General features: G+C 40.8%; 1 protein-coding gene across 3 annotated transcripts in view; it reads right to left on the reverse strand.

The window, feature by feature from the left end:
* The window catches only part of dnajc6 (DnaJ (Hsp40) homolog, subfamily C, member 6), a 38,914-nt gene that overhangs the window by 3,986 nt on the left and 13,445 nt on the right, over positions 1-21,483 (reverse strand). For 2 of the 3 annotated variants that reach the window (XM_079350664.1, XM_079350662.1), the window contains 16 exons: positions 20,288-20,423; positions 13,597-13,646; positions 12,535-12,683; positions 11,078-11,200; positions 9,498-9,631; positions 7,967-8,161; positions 7,545-7,662; positions 7,025-7,104; positions 6,725-6,918; positions 4,589-4,960; positions 4,187-4,330; positions 3,049-3,150; positions 2,319-2,462; positions 1,915-2,232; positions 937-1,085; positions 347-523 (listed from right to left, as the gene is read on the reverse strand). In XM_079350664.1, coding sequence (XP_079206790.1) covers positions 347-523; positions 937-1,085; positions 1,915-2,232; positions 2,319-2,462; positions 3,049-3,150; positions 4,187-4,330; positions 4,589-4,960; positions 6,725-6,918; positions 7,025-7,104; positions 7,545-7,662; positions 7,967-8,161; positions 9,498-9,631; positions 11,078-11,200; positions 12,535-12,683; positions 13,597-13,646; positions 20,288-20,423 — 2,585 coding nt within the window. The remainder of the gene's footprint in view (positions 1-346; positions 524-936; positions 1,086-1,914; positions 2,233-2,318; positions 2,463-3,048; positions 3,151-4,186; positions 4,331-4,588; positions 4,961-6,724; positions 6,919-7,024; positions 7,105-7,544; positions 7,663-7,966; positions 8,162-9,497; positions 9,632-11,077; positions 11,201-12,534; positions 12,684-13,596; positions 13,647-20,287; positions 20,424-21,483) is intronic. The other variant, XM_079350663.1, reaches the window with a different exon arrangement.

Genomic DNA, 21,483 nt, shown 5'->3' on the forward strand with positions numbered 1-21,483 from the left:
TAGGTGTAACATGTGGTGTAAAAGCGCTTTGAGTAGTCAGAAGACTAGAAAAGCGCAATACAAGCTCAAGTCCATTTACCAAATAAAAAACAAGCTGTAAATTCATTTTACCATACTTGCCCAAGGCTCCATTTAGGGACCAATACTATTTAGTCTTTTTTTTAAATGATTTACCAAATGTTTTCCAAATGTAATTATATGCTGATGAAACAGTATTATTTACTCATGTCAAAACAAAGCAAGAAGCTGGTTTTGTAAGGACAGTGAAGCCTTTTCTCCCCCTTCTGTACTTATTTCCTTTCGAAGTAGAAAATTCAGTTTCATCATCATTCATCATCTATCTTACCTTATCTGGGTGGACAACCAGGACTGCTTTGCGGTAGACCTTCTTCACCTGTTCTGGAGTCACCAGGTCAGCCATGCCAACAGGCTTCCAGCGGGTCTCTCCCTCCCACAGCACAGTATGCATAGTTGACAGAAGAGCTCGGATGTTACGCTCCTTCCCCTCAATCCAGTCCAGAATCTGGGTCACAAACCGGAGAGGAGGTCAGCCATTATCCAGTGATGATCCGATTTTGAACAATAATTAGCACAATTTAGTGTCCAATGATTTTGGCTGCAGTGAAAAGTTTTTAAAAGAGTAATTAGAGGAACCAAAGTTTGGTCATGGGAGACCAACATTAGTCGCTTGATTGATTCTGTAATAAACAGCAAGGCTTTAACTGTTTTCCAGTTCACTATTCTACTTTTGGGAATAGCTGAATTGCTTCTGTTGTGCTTCACTGGAAAAACAGAAGACCCACTGAACTGAATTAATACCCTCTTAAAACAGTGTCATGGGACTTCCCTCAGAAGAAATAAGAACAACAAACAACTCCTCCCACCACAGTAATAAACGTGTTGTTTAATATCACATCATAATAAAGACCCCCTTGCCTTTATTTTCTCAGGGTCCATTTCTTTGGCCATCTCCTCTTTCCTCATCTCTGCTATAGTCCTGGGCCCTTTCTTCTCTTTGGCCCCTGTAAAGCCCTGACCCGACAGAAGGTCATCAAAGTTGGCATTTGAGACTTTGGGTTTCGTACCTAGCAGAGAGAGAGAGATACAAACACAAAAAGAGAAAACACACGGTTGTTTTGAAATGAAACTCATCCACAAATCATTCTGCACATTTCAAACTAACTGAATAAAAAAATCCCTTTCCATTGAAGAGCTACAAGAGTGTTAATCTTAATTAGTGAGCACGCAGGCTGCAGGCAAATGTGTATGAAAATACAATGTTTTCTTCATAATGAATTGCGTATCACATTGAACTCAAAATAGTGATGGAGATCTCAGAGTAACTCATTAAACAATACATGATACACATTATGTTAGGAGATAGGACTTGTCATCTTTGTGCCAGACCACATCTCATTTTAAGACAAACCCTTTCACACGTGGGGGCAAGTATGTGCAATTTCATTGACATCAGGTCTGGATGTAATAATGGCAACTGCATCAGGTGGACTAAGGAAAGACACCTGCGCTGCACCCCAAGACGCTTTGCATCAGCAAGAGACTTTATTTAATTTATCTGTACCACATGATCCAATACTAACAAGTGGTGGTGGGGGGGGGGAAGAGAGCCATGTTGATCACTGTACTTGGGATGCAAACAGCCCGATGCATGAATGCATGAACTACGTCTCCACTTGCTGAAGCAATCAGGGAATGCACCACGTGGGCTGTTACAGGTATTTAGAGTTAACAAAATGCATTCATTCATGCAAGGGCTTAATATTATTCTTCAACCTACCACTTCCTCTTGATCAGTTAAAGCCTTTGACATGTCATATAAGATGTAATCGCTTCTAAAGTTGAACAAACTCTCCTAATAACTACATGCTTTAAATAAAAACATGTCATCCTCACCCATGCTGGCCTGTGCTTTGCCAGCTGCACTGGGCGAGCCCCCTCCCATTGCGGAGAAGCTGACGTTGTAGTTGGGTCTGTTCTGGGGCGATGTGTGAGGCATGGGGGTGTGGCTCGGGCTGGGCTTTGGCTGTGGGGCTGGACCCTGTCCTTGGGGCTGCCATCCTCCACAGCTCCCAGCACCTGGCTGCCATGAGGGGAAACCAACTCCTGTGTGGGCATGCTGGGGAGAGGGGGGAGGCCGCGATGGGGAGCCCATGGGAGGGTGGGATGGTGTAGTTCCCGTAGGGGTGGTGGGTTTACTGGAGAAGCCAGAACCTGATGAGGAAAAGACATTAAACAGATGCTTTTGAAAGCAACAGCGTAATAATGTTCTGTACTTTAAGTCATTTTCAGTGACAGACCTCCAAGGCTTCCCCCCAGGTTGCCTATGTCAGCAAATGGGTCCAAGGTGTTTGGCTTTGTTTGGTGGGTGGGGGTGCTGTGAACTGAACCAGTGGGACTAGTAGTCGCAGAACGACTGCCCACACCAAAGCCTCCTCCTGGACCTATCAAGAAACAAAATAAAGGATCAAAACCCTGTTACGAACATGTGTGTTTCTTGCTTTGCAGTTCAGTTTTTTTTTATGTAACATTCACATTTAACCAGATATCAACTGATGAGAGTGACCTTATTTATTTATGAAAACTTGATGCTCAGAAAGAAGCCATTTAACTTTTTCAATACATTAGACCAAATGTAACTCTAGTCTGGACTCTAAAATGATATTGGATCCGGCTCAGAAACAACAAGAAAATTTAATTTAATATTCCTTTTCATCAACAAAAACCTTGTCATTAACTACGTGAGTATTTTAAAATGCTATTTTAGTTTAATATTATATGTGCACATGTGCTAACTGGATTATTGTGATTTTTTTGTATTTTCTTCAGAAAAAGTATTAGATTACGTAAACTATTAGGAATTTAGAAGGGCATAACATATTCAGCACTAAGATGGCACTTAAGCTAGACCCGTCCATTTTTTAACAACATTCCTATAGTTTGTAAAATACACTGACGTGTACTGTGCTTGCACTTGAAGATTTGCATATGTAGAAAAACGCTCTCTTCTTGCGCCCTTCTTGTGTTCACCTGTGTTTGTGGTGGCCGGTTTGTTCCAGTCCCATCCTCCCATGGCGTTTTGTTGCTGAATGTTGACGGTCGGTGTTGTGGGTGGGACAGGGGAACTCCGGCCTATCAAGCACACAAAGCTTTGTCAAAGACTGAGCAGGCAGCGAGGGAGAACTGAGCAACATGGACCCACACAGCCAGCAAAAATAAAAGTGCTTGACTTACATGGAATGCATTATTTAGGGCTGAACGATGTCTTTATGGATGAAAGTATTTCTTTAAGAGCCTGACCAATTAATCGGCCAGCCAATAATATTAGCTGATTTAAGCAGTGTTAGCTTATTGTCTCAAATATATCTATATATTACAACATTTATTCACCAGTCAAATAGCGTTTCATTTAAGTTTCATTGTATTATGCTAACAGGTGTCTTTCTGGCTGTCACCAGCAGAGGGTGCTATATGTGAGTGTCAAGCAATGATGCGCCAACATGCACAGTTACATTCCAGTTGATTGACCAGTTGTTCTTCGTTATAATCTTTATCTATGCCACAAGTGTTTGATAACTGCATTTGAGGAATCAACGCAATAAATATGTTAATACATCTATTTCAGTAGATATAGATCTAAGAAAGATATCAGAGGATATATTGAACATGTATCATTATGTCTTTCTCCCCGATATGGTTATCAGCCCTTCAATAAAATAGTGTAATGATGAATTGGTTGTTGACTTGCTTCATTTAGAAATGCTTTGTAAACATGTAAAGTCTGAATGAGTTGTTGGCTGAAATGTTGCTTTGGGTTAGGAATAATTCATGCTGAAGGTAATATCAAGCCTCTAAAATCTCTATGCCTTCTTTGTTAGACTGACTGCACAAGCACAACATACATAATGCAAATCCATTCACTAGCGAACATACAGCAGCCACACAAAAAGCCTATCTCTTGCAAAGTCAGAGTGAGAGAAGCAACGCTAGGAGAAAGGGATGGGATAGTAAAAACACAATGCATTCAGATGAATTACAATGCGCGTTCATGTGTTTAGGCATGGTAGCAGAGGTGCAGACACTTTTTAATTTGCCTTACCCAGATGTGGACTCTTTGAAAAAGGCTGTAAGAGTAGTGCAGCAGAGGAGCGACAGAAGCATGCCTTACCAAAGCTTGTAGGCTGCAGGGTGGGTGATGGAGAGCGAGCGGCATGCAGGAAGGGGTCTGGCTGCCCCGCGTTACCTGGTCCGAGAAATGACCCCATCATGTCCTGAGGTTTAGGCATGGGACCCTTCCCAAAGGGGTCAAACGCTGAGGGAAACAAATCTTGTTATTGAAAATTCATCCAGTAAAAGCAATACACTTGTGGACCTTGAGGTTATTCTCTTGACCACACTATTGTTTACAGGTTTAAAAAACAACTTTTATGCTTTATAAACTGCATTTTTTTTTGGGGGGGGGGGGGGATTCAAATATAGGCCAAATGCAAAGCAAGCAATATGAGTTGATTTTTTTTAAAGCTGTCCGTCACATCACATTTTCTCTCAACTTTCAAAGTTTTTATCTAACCTGGCGGTGCTGGAGACGGACATGGCGAGGCAGTGTTTGGGACTACTTTATGTGGTGTGGACTGAGCGGATGACTGCCCACTAGTTGGCTGTGTCGGGGCCCCAAACAAATCTCCGAGGAGATCGGTGGTTGCAGCTGCAGCAGAGGGGGGCTGAGATGAGGAACACGTTCGATTAATGTCCACCCCATCGAGACCAAGAAGATCCACCTCCTCGGCGGGAGCTTGGGCAGCAGGAGCAGGGGGGTCCGGTCTTTGGGGGGCTGTGCTGGTGCTGCTTCGCTGGCTGGAGAGGGAGAGCATCTCGTCATCCGAGGGCTCACTCTCCTCGCCGTGGCCTCGACTTTCAGGACCTCCGTGGGGCCTGCTTGGCTCTGAAGGAGGATGACACATAAGGAGAAAGAAGAAGACGGAGGACACATTTCATGAATAACTTAGAGACAGACACAGTGTAGATGAAGGAGAAGAGTTAAGTAGGGAAAATGAGTGGCTACATAAAGGACGCTATACAAGCAGCCGCCATTCTCCTCAGTCTGTGCAGGGGTTTCTAAAATATATCATGCTGCATACTCTGCAGTTTGCCTGGTGGCTACTTTCAACTAATTTGAAGAGGTTTTTTCTCAAACAACAAGATACGTGTTTATTCACAACAGTTCAATCAGTATGCTTTATAGAGAAGGATGGGACTATAGTAAGGCTACTGTTAATCTAGAGCACTATTTCACTGTGGTAGAACACTTTAAATTTGAAACACTTTAAGCTGCACTTTTTTGACGTTATTATTGCTGGGATTCATTTTACTGTGCATTTTTGACCAAAGAGGATGTGGATGCATTACACGATCCCAAGGTCTCAAAAGTACAAGGAAATTCATACATTTGGAAAAGAGCGCAGGTGACGTTAACAGCGCCTTTCTGAAAAGTTTCAACATTTTACAGTTGAGTACTCGGAGTGGCTGCACAAAAAAGGTGAAGCATTTGGGGAAAAAGACGCCAAGCCCTGCTCCCCTTCTTGGCTGCTTTCTCTCTTCATTGAAATAACTGAAAAAAGACGCTGTCACTCAGAAAGTAACGCTACTGCTACTACTACTGTATATATATGCCAGGGTAGGACATTAGTGGATGAGTATTAGAGGAATACTAACACTGTCTATCTAATTCAATCTCCAGATGAAGGGTATTAATGCTTTGGACAAATTGAAAATATTCTACCAAAATGACATATTACCACTTTACGAGGACTGGGTTCATTTCAATTCAATCAATAAAGATGGAATTGGAAACAGCCAAGTAGTTTTACAATAACATGACCCCTAACTAAAGGTCAATAAGTATGATTGAATTGAACCAAACCCGAATGAACTAAACTGAACTCTTTTACTAACTGGTATTCTGTTACTGTCTTACCTTCCAGGTCAAATCCCTCCATCTCATCTTGCAAGTGCACAAATCAGAGCTTGTTGATTAGCTTGTTTTTGTATTTGCATGTAAATGTATGTACATGCATTTCTGCCCAGTGTGTCGTCAAACTTTAGTGGCCATTAATTGAATTATAGTCCTTAATAATAAAGTCAACTTCTCAAATGTATGTGTATCAGAATTGAGGTAGGACTACTTTTGTACTACTTACTTACACATTACTTACAATTTGTTTTTATCAGCCGTCCAATCAGCTTTATCTAAATTACAACATTAAAGCTAAGCCAATATGTTAAATAATCAATAATGACAACAAACAGTCAATTGATATTTTCAGAGGCCAATCTGCATTCTGTCTCCTTTTACTTTGACACTATAAGGACTCGTTTTACTTTAAGGTAAAACTTTCTCTGTGGTTTTAGCTACTTTTCGTGAAGTGATACGGGATTAGGATGTCCCTTTTTGTTTAAATAAGTCTTTGGGTAAATTCATCATTAATTCAGGTGAGCGTGTTGAACAATGCCACTAACTGTTTCTAGCCTTGTGAGGGCAGGTGTCATCGTTGGAGACTTCTAGTAACAATTAGCTTAGTACTTGTACGTGTTTCAAGTTTATAGTTAGCTTCATGTGATGTTTAAAAAAATGACATTGCCAGGTTTTACAAGGCATTTTTCCATTAAAGTGTTTAATGTCTTTAATCAGTGAAAAGAAAAGCTGTACCAGCGATAGCCAGAGCATCCTGATGCTCCTGGTGGCAGGAGAAGAGCACAGTGGGGCTCAGGTCTTTGCCGGGGAACTGCTCCCATGGTGGCGTCAGGTCCTTTTGTTTGTCAGTCCCCTCAACCTCAATGTCCAGTATCACATGGAAAAGCTGGGGATACTTCTCAGGAGTGTCACAGGCATCCAGTTCTGGTCTGAGAAGGAAACAGCGAGGATTGTATTTGTTAATGTTGTTGAACAAGTTTGGAGGATCAGCAGAGTTAGTTTTGTGCTGTGATTAAATAAAAGAAATCTCCTTACTTGTTGAAGTTTAACACGTTGGTACCAGGAGCAATGAAACCAGTGTGGAACTGAATCTGGAAGATTTGGGTGTTGGACACCTGACAACAGAAAAACAAAAGGATAGTTGATTGTTAATGTAAATAGAATTAAAGGTATTTCCAATTGCTGCCGGTAGAAGATAGACATATATCTCCAAAAAGTAAAAATCTCAGGAAATTAAATACTTGCTTTCAATAATTAATAATAATTACTTTTTATCTTCAGAAATGTTGTATTGGACTTAAATCTGTTACACCCACATCAGTTTGCTGGCTGTTTAAAATAAACTTCTGCAAACAAAGATTCTCTATATTGACATTTTTAACACCCTGTTCTCGTAAATTAGTACTAAGATGTTCAACACTCAGATTTATCGTGGCACACTGAATAGCATTGGAGGTTTGGATATTAGAATGCAGCCACTGTTTGTAGTCTGTTCCTCGAACAGAAGCTTGCAGTCAAATTACTGTCTAGGATAATGTGTTGAGCACAGCTTTACCTTGGCCTGTAGACGTCCTCCAATGGTCGACCTCATGTGGTACACTGACACAACGACGTCCCCTTGGACGCTCACACCCAGAGGGAAAACGACCTTCCCCTCTTGGACCCTGTGCTCTCTGAATATTCAAAGTGTAGGAGGTGGAAATACAGAGGAAGGAATACATTGGGCAGGAAATAAAGGGGAAATTAAGCATTGAGAAACGAGAGGCCAAAAATGAAGAGAAAAAACAATGTTGTAGACTATCATATCGTTATTTACTATGTTTCAACACTTTTTTAAAGCCTTCACATTTTTGGGATTCTTATAAGCTCAAATAGGATTATTTTTTGCAACTCTAGATGTGTAATTCTGCAATTCTCTTCCTTCTCTTGTCTGAGTGATTTTAAACATTACTACGAGCAACAGTTTGAAGCTCCAACCTCATTCGCTCATATTCCTGTGCAGTGGTGAAGATCTTTGTCTCTCCGATGAGGACGTCGCAGAAGGGTCGACAGCCACTGCGCTGCTTGTTGAAGCAGGGGACCGGACTGATGGTGAGGCCTTTGATGACCAGGGGCTTAGAGTGGGGGAGACTGGGCTTCTCTGATACCATGCTACACACATAGCCGATGTACCTGCACGGGAAGAAGACAAGGTATTCATTTTTAAACCCTTTTTGAAGTCCGGTGCATCCCTAACTTCGTGTTGCATCCACATTGAACATGTTGTTTTGTTGGTATAAACTGCAGCAAATGCCGTAGGTGTAACGTAGCCCTGAAACCAATCATATTATATGATAGTGTCTGGTTGTGTGTGTGGTATTGTGTGTACTCTGGTGTGAGATAAGTGGTTGCAGACGATGAACCCATTAGACAAGTCTACTTGCCAATATCCAAAAGTATCAGAAATGCATTTCCTGCTTCATGTCTTTAAGTACAAAAAAACACAACTGATTCAGCAGCCATATATTCCATCTACTCTGATGTCTCCTCTCTTTTTTTCTTTGCAATTACTGCAGGTTAATCAACTGTTGCTCATTATTTATCATTATCAACTAAAACATAATAGGCTTAGTTTCAGTAACTATGGGCCAAGCAGTATTTGTCAGGCACAAGTATGTAGTGCTGGACAGTGTAGGCTACGACTGCATGGCTACAATGTAGATGCAACCCAAAAGATTAAATCAGGCCTAAAACAATTCCCTGGTGCAGTTCTGGTTGGTTTTTAGTGTCATCCGATTGTTATGACACACAGTAGCTAAAACAAGAGGAAGTTGAAACACACAGGTAAGTGCAGGAGAAGAATTTAATGGCTTTGAATGGAAAGTTGTTATTGCTTTCACTCCTTTAAAACTCTCCGCCAGCTTGCACTAAAACTCTGACTCATGACAGAGCTCTCTCTCCAGCATGGACTTATAAGTACCACAGCTCCAGCTGCTGTCTGGAAGGGCAATAAAAGGTCCATCCTTGAAGGCATGCCAGCCCTGCAGCCAAACATTAATGCTCAAGCTGAGGAAACAGCAGAATGTTTACTGCACTATTTGTCTCCTACTGTATATGTGTTTCTTTTTCTAAAAACTATCCACTCAGTCTCAGTGAAAAGTAATCTTTGCATGCATGTACACAAACTGATGTTTGGAAGAGTTAAACACAGGGTGCTATGATGATCAGTTTATTGGTTATTTATTGTCTCCATACGATAAGATGCTTCCATGATTTTAATGACCATCAAACTTCTTTCTTCTCAATTTCTGTCTGACGTTAATTTTCGTTCTTACAAGACCACAAACAACGGGATTCAATGGGAGACGGAACACAAGGGAGATTTGTAAAAGAAGTCACCAACAAGTCTCAAGCCAATCTGTAGTCTTGTCTTTTAGCTCAGATTACAGCAGATGCCGTGTTCCACTTTTTCTTTTCTCTCTAAACCAAACACACACACACACACACACACATTTTTAGGGATGCAAACCTGCGGTGTGAGGGCCACAGTCCAGACCCAGGTCTCTTGGCGCTGAGCAGCTGCATGGCAGGAACCGGGTTGTTAAAGAGGTGGCAGAAGCAGAACATGGCACAGACCAAAACGCCTGAGGGGGCACGACCATCCTTCAACACAAAACACAGGACGCATTGTTGCTCCAATCTTCTGTAAATATTAACCACTCAACTGCTTCTGTTAATATCTTAATGCAGCCATGAATGTGAAAGTGAACATGTATCAATACAGCCACTGAATTCACTGACTCAGACTCATGAATGCTTACAGTAGATCTGCACTAGTGTTGTCAAAAGCTTAAAGAAGTCAGTGATACATATGTTTAAACCTCCTGTATATCTTACTTTGAAGTCATGTGTCCAAATAGGCCAACACCAAACGAAGTGACATTTTCATGGATTTCCAGTTATAATTTGGGTCTGAGTTCATTCTAGGCCAGAGGGGCACAAACACAGTATTGTGTTCTGAAGCAGTGAAAGCAGTGTTTAAAAAGGAGCAGTTTGGTCGAAGTTATGCAAGATGGAGCCATTTGCCACGCCACAGGCTAACCACAGAGACTTGGCAATAACATGCTCCTCCACATGCCAGTGTACAGTGTTGCTGTTACTGAATTAGAGCAGACAGAACGGTCGGTTTCACTGAATACTTCAGCTGTGTGTATTTCAAACATATGTGGTGTACTAAAAGTGTAACTGGTTGCTGAGGAAACGTTGGATGACATTTTCCTGTCTGATCTCCCCAAAGCAGAGTGTGTACATCTGAATGAGAGGAGTTTTATCTTTCACCTCCTTAACTGCAATATCGCCTTTAGCAAACACACGTTTTTTATTGATATGACCAACCAAATAAAACTTGGCTCGCATCCACACTTAAACTGAATTTAAACCTCAAAGCCAACAGAAGATTATCCCTTTCTCAAACTTTCTCCAAAGCTCTTTGTAATGCAACAGCCAAGATAGCAAATCTCAGACTTGGGCATTCATTGAACATACAAAGAGAGAGCAGTGAGCTGGGGAACATCGGGGGACTTGGAGTATGAGTTCTTTTTTTTCTGGCAGTATATTCAGATGTTTTGCATGGAGTATAAGCTGGGTCATGTGATAATTGAAAAACCTTACTCCAAAACATGTGCTGTATTTTGGGACATCAGAGTGGTTTACCAAGCTTGACTTTGATTGGCCCACATAGAGTCGATGGTAGAAACCATGAATGTGTATGCACCTTTAGGCTTGTCCTGCTTTGTGAAAGCAATCTGACCTTACAATGGAAATAAGAATGGGACCTTTCAAAACACTGAAGGTCACCGCACAAAACAGAGATAAAAATGAACAAAAATAAATCAATACAATTAGCATTTAAAAGGCACATTTACAGTTTTTAAAGCTGTTGTGAAGTGGACCTGTGAGACAGGATGGATGAGGATCAGACTAAACATGTCAGTTTAAAAAGATGTGTTTTAATGATAGAGAGAGTCGATGTTACGGATGTCTGGTGGGGGGGGACTGATAGCGCTCGGACTGATAGTGTGCTGGCGTTACATGTGAGCATCTTCTTACCGAGCAGGTGATGACACACACATTCTTTGGATTCTGTTTCAGCCAGTTGTGCATGTTCTTACACACAGCGAACAAGTTGTGAAGGCTGGGAGCCTGGCGAGATGGCCAATTACACTCTGACACCTGGAAAAGAGTTGGCACAAGAAATAAGAGAAGGAGGAAGAGTGAGGGAAAACAGGGAGACACAGAAAGAAGGCGCCAGGACATAGAAAGTATCAGAGGCAAAACAGAAGGAAAAGAAAGTCAGAGAGAAAAGAGAGACAAAATTAGAGGGGAAGGAGAAAGGCGAGGTGGGGGTTAGCAACAGTGTTGCACCAGCAGAGCTAGAAAACACATCAGATACCATCATGAGTCATCTGCAGCTGAGATACAGCAACTTCCACACGCAGACACGGGGGCCATCTTGGCTGTGTTCACTCCTCAGCTTAAATCCTCACATTTCATGAATGTTACTGCCAGAGAGGGGGCAGACTTTAATCTGAACAGATCCCAAATCTTCATTCTCTTACATCCAAATGCCCTATGGGTTAGCAGGAGGTTACTGCTGTAGCCGTGGAGATAGATAGATAGATAGATAGATAGACAGATAGATAGATAGATAGATAGATAGATAGATAGATAGATAGATAGATAGATAGATAGATAGACAGACAGACAGACAGATAGATAGATAGATAGATAGATAGATAGATAGATAGATAGATAGATAGATAGATAGATAGATAGATAGATAGATAGATAGATCAAATATTATGTGAAATACACACTCTGGTGTTGCTTTATAACGGCCTCCACAGATCCTTACATTTTCTAAAGATAATGCTGTTTTTGCTGAAACAGTTGGATAATTACAGATTCAGCAGACAAATACTAAAGCCTCCATTCAATAGGAGTTGTGTTTCTGGAAACGTGATGAACACAAACATGATTATAATTTTCCTTTTGTGCTTTGTTATTCATCACCAGAGGAAAACAGTTTCGTATAAAGCTGTCAAGTACTCTATTATGCAGCCTCGCTAGTTGCTATAACGCTGTTTGTTGTGTTTAGCCTGCAGCTTTATCAAAGGAGTTAAAAAAACAGCAACTTGTTGATACTTGAACTGACGCTAAACGGAGAGTTGAAAGCAACTAAAAGCCAAAGTTTAAACCATTGTTAAAACCAAAATAATAAGAAGGATGCTGAAATCTGTCGAGCTATGGGCTCAAATGATAATACACAGTGTGTTTGTCACTCAAAGCTTACCCTATAATTTGCTCCTCAGAGAAAAGAAATTACATAGTGTGATATAATAATGGAGAAATGGCAAGAAATGATAGTGCTCAGAATATCCAATAAGAGGCTTCACTCTATATGTGGACCAAAATAAGCTCATATCTTGCTTCTCTGTCATAAAAAAAAAAAAAAAAAAAAAAGGTTCTTTGACCACTAACAGCTAGGTCCAAACTGTCACACTCACCCTGTTGGAGAATTTGGCGCCGCGGTAGTTTCGCTGTGAAAGATTGAAGACAGTGTAGTGGTCGGCATGGCGACTGTCAAGGAAGGAGCGGATGTCCTCCACGTGGTTCTGGTATCCGATCTGAACGGACTCGGCTGGGTAGGTCATCACTGAGAGAAAAATATATTATTCAGCAGCTTTTATGATCTGTTATTGTTTTGCTATAAATGGATCCAAACTTGAAATATGGACCAAAGCATAGCTAACAGCGTGTTGCACACAAAGCATTGTGGGATAGATGCCCTCTGGAGACAGATGACCATTTCACTGTGTTCGCTAAAGGTCAAACTGCTGCTCCACTCTGATGAGCATGAATAAATAAGAGAGAGGACAAAGGGAAAGCTCACTGTACACGTGTCTCTGCACGTTTTTGAAATGCTTGTACAATCATACAAGATTTAAGAGACCCAAGTTCTCTGATAAGGAAGGTGTAACAAACTTCAACCTTCTTATTGGTACTTTTGAGTTTTCTGCATTGTGTCGCTTCTTCATTTCTGTGCAGTTTTGGCCTTTAGTACACAAGCGGCGTTTAGGTCCCTGAAAGTGCACCTTTTGGAAAACCTCACCCAGGGTGAACACTTTCAGAAACTCTGTTTAAAGTGTTTATGTGTTGATGGGAAAACTGAGTTTTAGACATGTCACAGTGTGAGCAGTTCTGCGTTTGTGGACGGGATTATCGTTTCAAACGGAGGAGGTAAATCTCTGTTTCAAAACAATATAGAACTACATGTGGACTAGGCTTTATTATCAGAACATTGTGATAATAGATGCTTATTATATGAATATAAAAATTTAAATGGAGTGTTAGATTTGTTGATTATTTTAAGACCAAAAAGCACAAAACGTTTTAGAGAACCTGATCAAATTATTGTGAATGATGACCTCAGCATTTATTATTACTTGTAATGTTAAGGTAGTCATGGGGATTTTTTGTTGATGTTCAATCATCACTGATCTCTCAAAAAAGAAAATGTTTGCCTGCACAAGTGAACATAGCCTTCAGCTACAACCAGATGTGATTACCTATGATCCGTGACGTGATGTAGGCGATGTCCAGCTCCCCTTTAGTGTACCTGTTACAAAGACAAGAACAAATGAAGACTATTTCAAATGTTTTAAACACAGTTTGGTTGGTGCAGCAATTGAACTAAACAGACATGACTGTTGGCTTTTTCTGACAATACTACAAATTGTTCACATTTGCACAGCATTAATGAAATATACACAGTCCCCAGATTTCTGTAACAGGTTTATTAACACATGTGAAACGCTTGTCTTGTCTGACATGCTAAGACCCTGCTCACTGATGCAACAACACCTTAAGAATAAGTATGCAACATCAAAAGAAAAATCAAAAGTACTAGTTAGACACTAAACATCATCAGAAGACCAGAGGGGAACAGAGAGGTTTGATGTACAAAACTTTCCTCTGAAAGTCTTAAAACTGAATATCATGTGCGGTGTGATGGCAGATCAAGACCTAGATGATGTTTTTGGTTGCTTAAAAGTACAAGATGGATATTAAGTGTACTATAAAAAGCTCAAGGTTTTGGGGATGAGCAGATAGAACAGTGGATAGAGTCAGAAAACGGGGAGAGAGAGAGTGGGGAAAGAAACCACAGGTTGGAATCAAATCCAGGCCGCCTGCTTGGAGGATGCAGCCCAGCCTCTGTAGACAAATTAACCACTAGGCTCCCTGTGCACCGGTCGATTGTTAATTGATCGTCCTGTGCTTGAAAAATATCATTAAACAGAGGAGATCAATGCGTGCCAACCCAACATCCAAAATGTTGATTGTGCTCTCTGCCGCCGGCGCTCAGTGCAGCAGGCTGCATGTCATGCATATACAAGTAATTAGACTCAACAGGCTTCAGAGCAGAAGCTTCCATGTGCCTGACTGTGTCTTTTTCAGGCTCACCACACTAGGCTGAACTGCTCGAGATCAAAGGAGCACCATATGTGAATTCTGCAATTGAGCATCACTGCCTTCATTGCTGAATTTAGCAATTCCACATGGAGCTTCTTTTAAAAGTCTGAAAGCAGCTGCAGTGCAGACTCATACGAGGACTTTACCACTGTAGCACCAGAGAAGTGATCGAAAACAGTGCTTATTAAACCCTATGAAACAGAACAGATGTTAGGTTGTCTTTTTTTTTGGTATAATTTTTCTTTCATCAATACAAAAATAAATAAAAGTTTCTTGAAATACATAATATAATGTCACAATTACAGAAATATCCAAGACCAAACTATGTTAAAGAAAAATCAAGAGTTACCTTAAAACATATAGAACAAGCTAGCAAAATGAGTTCCTGAATTTAAAATATAACATTTAAAGTCTTAAAATAAGTACGTTTGTTTTCACAGTTAAATACATAATACTTTTTTTTTTTTTTGACATCAGACCGCATGACCACATTCTGCCCTGGGATTATCAAACAAAACACATTAGTAGGCTAATGTGCATCAGATTGAGTTGAGTTGTTTCCTACTGTGAAAATCCCTCAAGCAGGGCTGATCTGGGCCAGTCATCTCTGTGTGGTCATGGAGGAGTGCCATATGGCCCTGATGCAATCCCAGACCAGGTTATATAATGTAGTCTCAACTAGTCCGCTTTGGAACTACAGAAAGACCTAAATGTGTCTTGGGATTTCCTATAGTCTTTCACTTGAATGCATGTTTGATATGGTGCATTGGTGGCAACTCATAATTTTTCGGCATCATACAGTCGTACTGAAATAGCAGCTCAGTCCATTTTAACAGACCAACAAACCATCAGAAGGTTGGAGTGTGTCTCTACAGTAAGCCCTCCATAATTAAGTAATTGGGCCACAGTGCATGTTTCTATTTTGTGTGTGTGTTTACCTCAGAGTGAATTTCCTGACCTTAATGTAAATCTGCATGAGAACATATGTTTGGTATGAGCTGAGTTTTTTTAATTTTTTAATTTAAATATTTACGAGAAACTGAACATCTGCCTTTAATTATACATGTCGTAAACTGGAGTGACACGATGAGTGTGGTGAGTAAATCTGTGGTTTATCTTCTTCTCTCCTGAAATAGCTACCTGGCTATAAGAGGAGAGAAGCAGGTCAGGTGACAGGTTTAAATGGTCATGGCTTAAAGCCATGGAGTTTACAAATGAGCTGTATCTCAGACCTCTTGAGGTTAAAACTGCAGCCAATTACTATTGGGCAAGATGTGCGGAGAATAAAATGAGGGAAAGGGACATGAAGCTAAAACTAAAATGTGCATTGAAGCATGTATTTAAGAGTAGGCCTACCTACCTAATTTTATTCATCTTTAATTAAGTCCCAAAATGCCCATGATTGATCACTTTAAATAGACAAACTACTCACCTCTATTTTAATTGTTTGAAGCTAATGTATCGCTAATAAGTCCAGAGCAGTTTAATGTTTTAATCAAGGCAATAAATAAAAGCATGTGTTACATGGTATGCATCATAACCACTTCTATGAATTCCCTTGTTGGAGCAGTGTCAGTACTATTTTGATCAAAGCCACATTTTTACTACCAGCTAAACAAGCTCACTAACTTTCTATGGCTAATATGTGGCTAATACGAGTTTGAACTATGTTTGGCTAGCCGTTAAATAATGCAGAATAGGACGAATGGTCACCCTAAACATATCGATGCTCGTACTTGTACTGTACTTTGTAATTAGTTTGATAGTGAGCAAACTGCTTCTCTTTCTTGTGTCACATTTTTACAGCTGCTTGTTGTATAACATCCAGTTCCAGCATTTGAAGAATGTTTAGCTAGCTGGATGGTGGGTGCAAAAGGATGACAAGAAACACACACACGCAGCTACCCACATGCACCACACCGCCTGTTGTTGTTTCCTACTTGAAATTCACACTAGGTGCCTGAAAGCCACTTTAGGCCACATTATCAGAGGAGAGAGGTGCTCTAACTAAGTCTCCAGTAGCCAAGTCACACACACACACAAACAAACAAATCATAAGTGGCTTAGATCCCAAATGGATATTAAATTTGGCTTTCTACACTCTCCCCCATGCTTCTCCACTAAATTCTCCATTTACTGACTTTTTCAACAGCATTTTAGAAGAAATAGTCACCTAATATAAGGGTCATAAAACAAAAAGGCACGGCCAGATATTGTTTACACTGTGAGCCACAGAGGCCTGATCAAGTTAGCATCATGTAAATAAGTTTAGCTTATCTGGTATTTTTTTTATCATGTATGGGCTTCTCTGAACTAGACACTGAAAACAATTATTATGAAATGTTGAATGTATGTCTAGGTTAAACATATTTGCCAAATATAGATTATTTTAAAAAAAGGCTAATGCTGTCATTAATTTTCATATGACTATGACAAGCAGTACATTTACATGTTTTTTCTTTTACAGAATTTAAGCTTCCAAATGATCCTTATGTCATAAGAGATTATGTTGATAACAATTGTCATACTTGTATGTGAGCTACTGAAGAAGACAGAGGAAATAATTAAAGAGGACAAGACAGATGTTACGTTAAAAGTGAGAGAGGAAGGACGAAAACTAAATGTGAAAGAGCCTGAATAAGCAGAATGTTTGTCTGTTGGGTGGGGTGCAGACTGGGTGCAATGAAACAGTGCCCTTCACAAATCCTGATCAGTCATCCAGACTAAACAGACGTGCTGTTTCTCACAGACAGAGAAACACGCAGTTGAGCCAGGTTGCCAGATTTGTTTCACTGCAAAAATCCCCCCACAGCCAGGTAAACAAACAAGCAGGCTGCTTTAAATAATGCAGCAACAGCCTTTCACTCTGAATATATATTACACAGAAGAAGAGAGATAAACCAGTAAGTGCTTTTTTTTTGGTGAATAAGGGGCCTATAACAGTGTTAGTATGGCTTTTGCTATATATCCAACCACTCAGGGGAATTTGTTCTCAAGTGTTACAGAAGCCAATAAACTGAATTGAAACTATCTGTTGAATAAGTCACACAGAGGCCTTCTCAAAAAGTTGCTAACCAAGAAAATGTTCAAGCTGCATAAAAGTCAGTATAAAAGCAACTACATTTCTGCCAACAGGGAGAGCTGTGAGAGTGAGTCAAACATTAAAGTGGCAAGCTTTAAAACCAAACCATTGACCTTAAATATACTTTTAAAGCTCCTTAAAGCTGAGGGGGAACTTGGGAATTGGCCAAGCCTTCGTGGTTTCAATAGCATTAGTGATCTCTTTGACAACTATGGTTTGAAAAACACGAGTTATCTTCCAAAAACAAAATGTAACGACTTCCTTGTCGTATCGTTTGCAGAGGGAGAGAGAGCTGCCTTCCTCTTACAAATATCATTACATCCTGCAGTTTATCTCAAATATCTCACTATTGTTTGCCAATTGTTTGATTCGTTTCCAAGTTAAACTCTGACAGAGCAACACAGCCAAAGGTTGATGGGCGGGACTGAGAAAACCATGATACACTGTCAATATAACCCTACCATTATGCCTTTGACTGCACTCTAGATCTATTAAACTAGATAGCGAATGGTATAAAGCTTGGTTCATGAGATGGTTATTTATTTATAAGTGCAATAGACAGAGTCCGCCCTCAGCCTTTAAATTACCCTACTTGTCTTGTCACAGTCCTTGCTTCTGCTTCTTCATTTCTAAAATAAATATTAGATGTTACACACACAGTATTGATGTGTGTGTAACACTGGTATGACACAATAACAACTCTTCAGTGTGCCACATCAGAGCAGGATAGTCAGTATTGACACGCACCAAAGAAACCTGTCCAAGCAGTCTGAAAGTGTGCTTTACTGAGCTGTGGCACGTTTTTATACCTCTGCACATCTAGCCTTCCATTCTAAAGGCTTTCAGTTGGTAGCCTGCTTCCCACCATCAGATTATCCTGACCACCTGCTTACAGGTACATCTACAGCCTACACACACACACCGACACACACCGACACACAACAGGGCCCTAATGAAATGGATCCTTCTGTATCAGCAGTGCACTGGCCATTTGGCACAATGAACCACTATGAATAATTCAGACAGGAGAAGAGAAATAGACGGCAATGAGAGGAGAGCAGAGGAGGGAAGGTGGAGCGGAGATGAGAGGCAGGAAAACACAAAAGGGAACAACAGGACAACAGTGTGAGTCTGCTGAGATGTGAGCAGCAGAGGAGGGGAATAATCAGAACCAAACTTGCTGAGTCAATAGTGAGCATGTGTGTGCGTGTGTGTGTGTGTGTGTGTGTGTGTGTGTGTGTGTGTGTGTCTGACAATACAGAGGCCCCTTTGTTCCGCCCCGTGCAGATGCCTGTGCACAAACACACTGGGACGAGCGAGCCGTGCTAGACTCTGCTACCCTCTCTCTCTCTCTCCTCCGTCCATCTTTACTGCTCTGTTTCCCTTCAAAAGCTGATGGAGACTCACTTTACACCGGATCAGCAGCTGAAACAACATTCAGTCAGTCAAAGTAATTATCACATTATATTGATGAGATTCACATTTGCAAGAGCCAACTATTTCAAGTACACGTGTTCATTTTCTGTTCTTATAATAATTCTATTTATTAAGATAATTTATTAAGATCTTGTCAGGGACTTTCATAATATCAATTGTGGGGAGCGACTGGGAGCTCAGAGCTTGGTCCAATAAAACGGTTGTACGTTATGTTCTTGCTGCTCCCAATTCTCTGATACTGCATTTAGATTTTTTTTTTAAATCCTTCACGTAATTGTGATTTAATATTCATGCAAAGCTATCAGTACGACAGAATTTGAAATGGTATGATGATGAAAAAAATGGCAACATATCAACACATTGATTTCTGTTTTTGTGACACTTTCAGAAATGGGCTTAACTCTTTCTTTCTCTCACATTTGTCAACCTCAAAACTCCTGAACTGCATATTTACTCATTCATATCTGCACTCCTACACTCTCCATCCTATGGCACACTGTATACAAACAGACTGTAGGTGATGGTAGCAACAGTTTAATGCTGCCAACTGAGATATTTACCTCTTGCAGCACTACCAGTCAATGAGTGTTAACTATTGTCCTTTGTCTCCTAAGAGTGTCTGGATTCATTTTAAAGGGACAGGAAGGAAAGATGAAGCTTGTGACCAGATTTTATTCCTCTAGTAATTATCAAGTAATTATAGGATATGGAGGCAGATTCCAATAGAGGAGAAAATAAAACCAGCTACAATGTAGGTTGACTATCTCTCCTGAGAGCTTCTTTACCTTCCAGTTTCCCCTTTTTAGAGCATTCAGTCAATGTTACACAGCAGCAGTTTGCATTAGGGATTAGGGTGACTACCCCCTACAAGTTTCTAAATCTCTGTACTTTAAACTGGAAGAAGTAACATTTCTGAGTCTGCAAAGTATTCAATAACTTCAGTAACAGTAGTCAATACTAAAGCTGCAGTTCACTGGGTGCAATCACAGACTGTAAATATGAATGGGCGAAGCCTGAGTAACGTCAGCCATCTGTTACTATGGGGGGCTCCGGAGGCTCATCGCCAGCTGTCGCCATGATGCTGGAAATGCTGTCTCAACCTAACTTTCAGTCAACCTGACGACAGGCTGAGCAGACTCTCGACAAACTGCAGGTTGTTGCACTTTCACATTGGATTCTTTCTTCAAGACCGGAGGTTGCGGCTTGGCTGCAATGCAGACGCTATGAACTTCAGACTGTGTACTGTACAGGAGGGAGATGCAACTTACGTGGAGACCTGAGACATGACCTTTGTGGAGGTGTCTTTCAGCGTGTCTTTCAAGTTGTCCTTGAAGTTGCTGAAGAACTTCCCTGCTCCTCCCTTCACCATGTCCAACAGTCCTCCTCCATAATTAGCATCCATATCTGGGGACAGATGGCATTCACACAGTCAGTATCCAGAGGGAAACAACAGAGAAGTGGGTTTTCACATAAAAGCAAAGATGCTATCCGACGTTTCTATTGGACAAAGGATGAAAAATGGTTTTCAATGCAGATGACATGTTGAACTATTTACACTACGTGAACTGAGTAGATTTGATTCCTGACTGAACTTTAGAGTTTTTGATTTCACTTATGAGTTGAAGAGATGAGTCACTGCACAACATACAAAATAAACACGTGTGTAGGTGTGAAGGCTTAACGGACAAGTACGCATGGGACAAGACACACACCGACTAGAGCTGTGTTTTTGCTGTGTGTGTGTGTGTGTGTGTGTGTGTGTGTGTCGTACACTGTAAACAGAAAGCAAGTGTTGAATTGAACTCAAGTGTCACGTCTGAGTCAGCAACCTTCTGCTGAGATTTTCTCTTCTCTCTCTCTCTCTCTCTCTCTCTCTCTCTCTCTCTCTCTCTCTCCTAGTGATGGCAGGGTGGACACAGCCTAGCCTCTCTGGGTATCCAGTTCTGCCTGTGCATATGGGCAGAGGGGACTCTAATCTGGGATCAACTCATGGCAGTGAGGGGTTTGTACTGGTAGGAGTGGAGGTCACTGGATTGGAGGAGTTTATAAAATGTAATGGCTCTCTTTTGAATGGGAATGATTAAAGGGTATTGGTGGAGTTCTGCCATGCACGCACTATTGGCCGTGTGTCTGTGGACTCACAGACAGACCTAACTGTGGATGTTTCTCCACAGTCGTGCTCTCTCTTCCTCTCCACTTTCTCTATCCACACGCAGCAACCACAGTATATCACTCGAGACGCAACTCGGCAGCGCTGAGAAATTTACATTTAAGACACTGCAGAAGAAGAAAAACACAGTCAACAGGGATTTTTCAGCATGATAGAGTCAGAACGAGTCAAACCCCGTAAGCATCTGGAGTGGACTCATTAAAAAGTTCTTTAACTCTTTGAATCTTTGAATAACTCCAAAGCTTTGAGTTGGGCGTACACAGTTGGGGTTTGTGCTTTTTGTTTCCACAGAAA

This window comes from Symphodus melops (assembly GCF_947650265.1).
Source record: "Symphodus melops genome assembly, chromosome: 8".
Classification (NCBI taxonomy): Eukaryota; Metazoa; Chordata; class Actinopteri; order Labriformes; family Labridae; genus Symphodus; species Symphodus melops.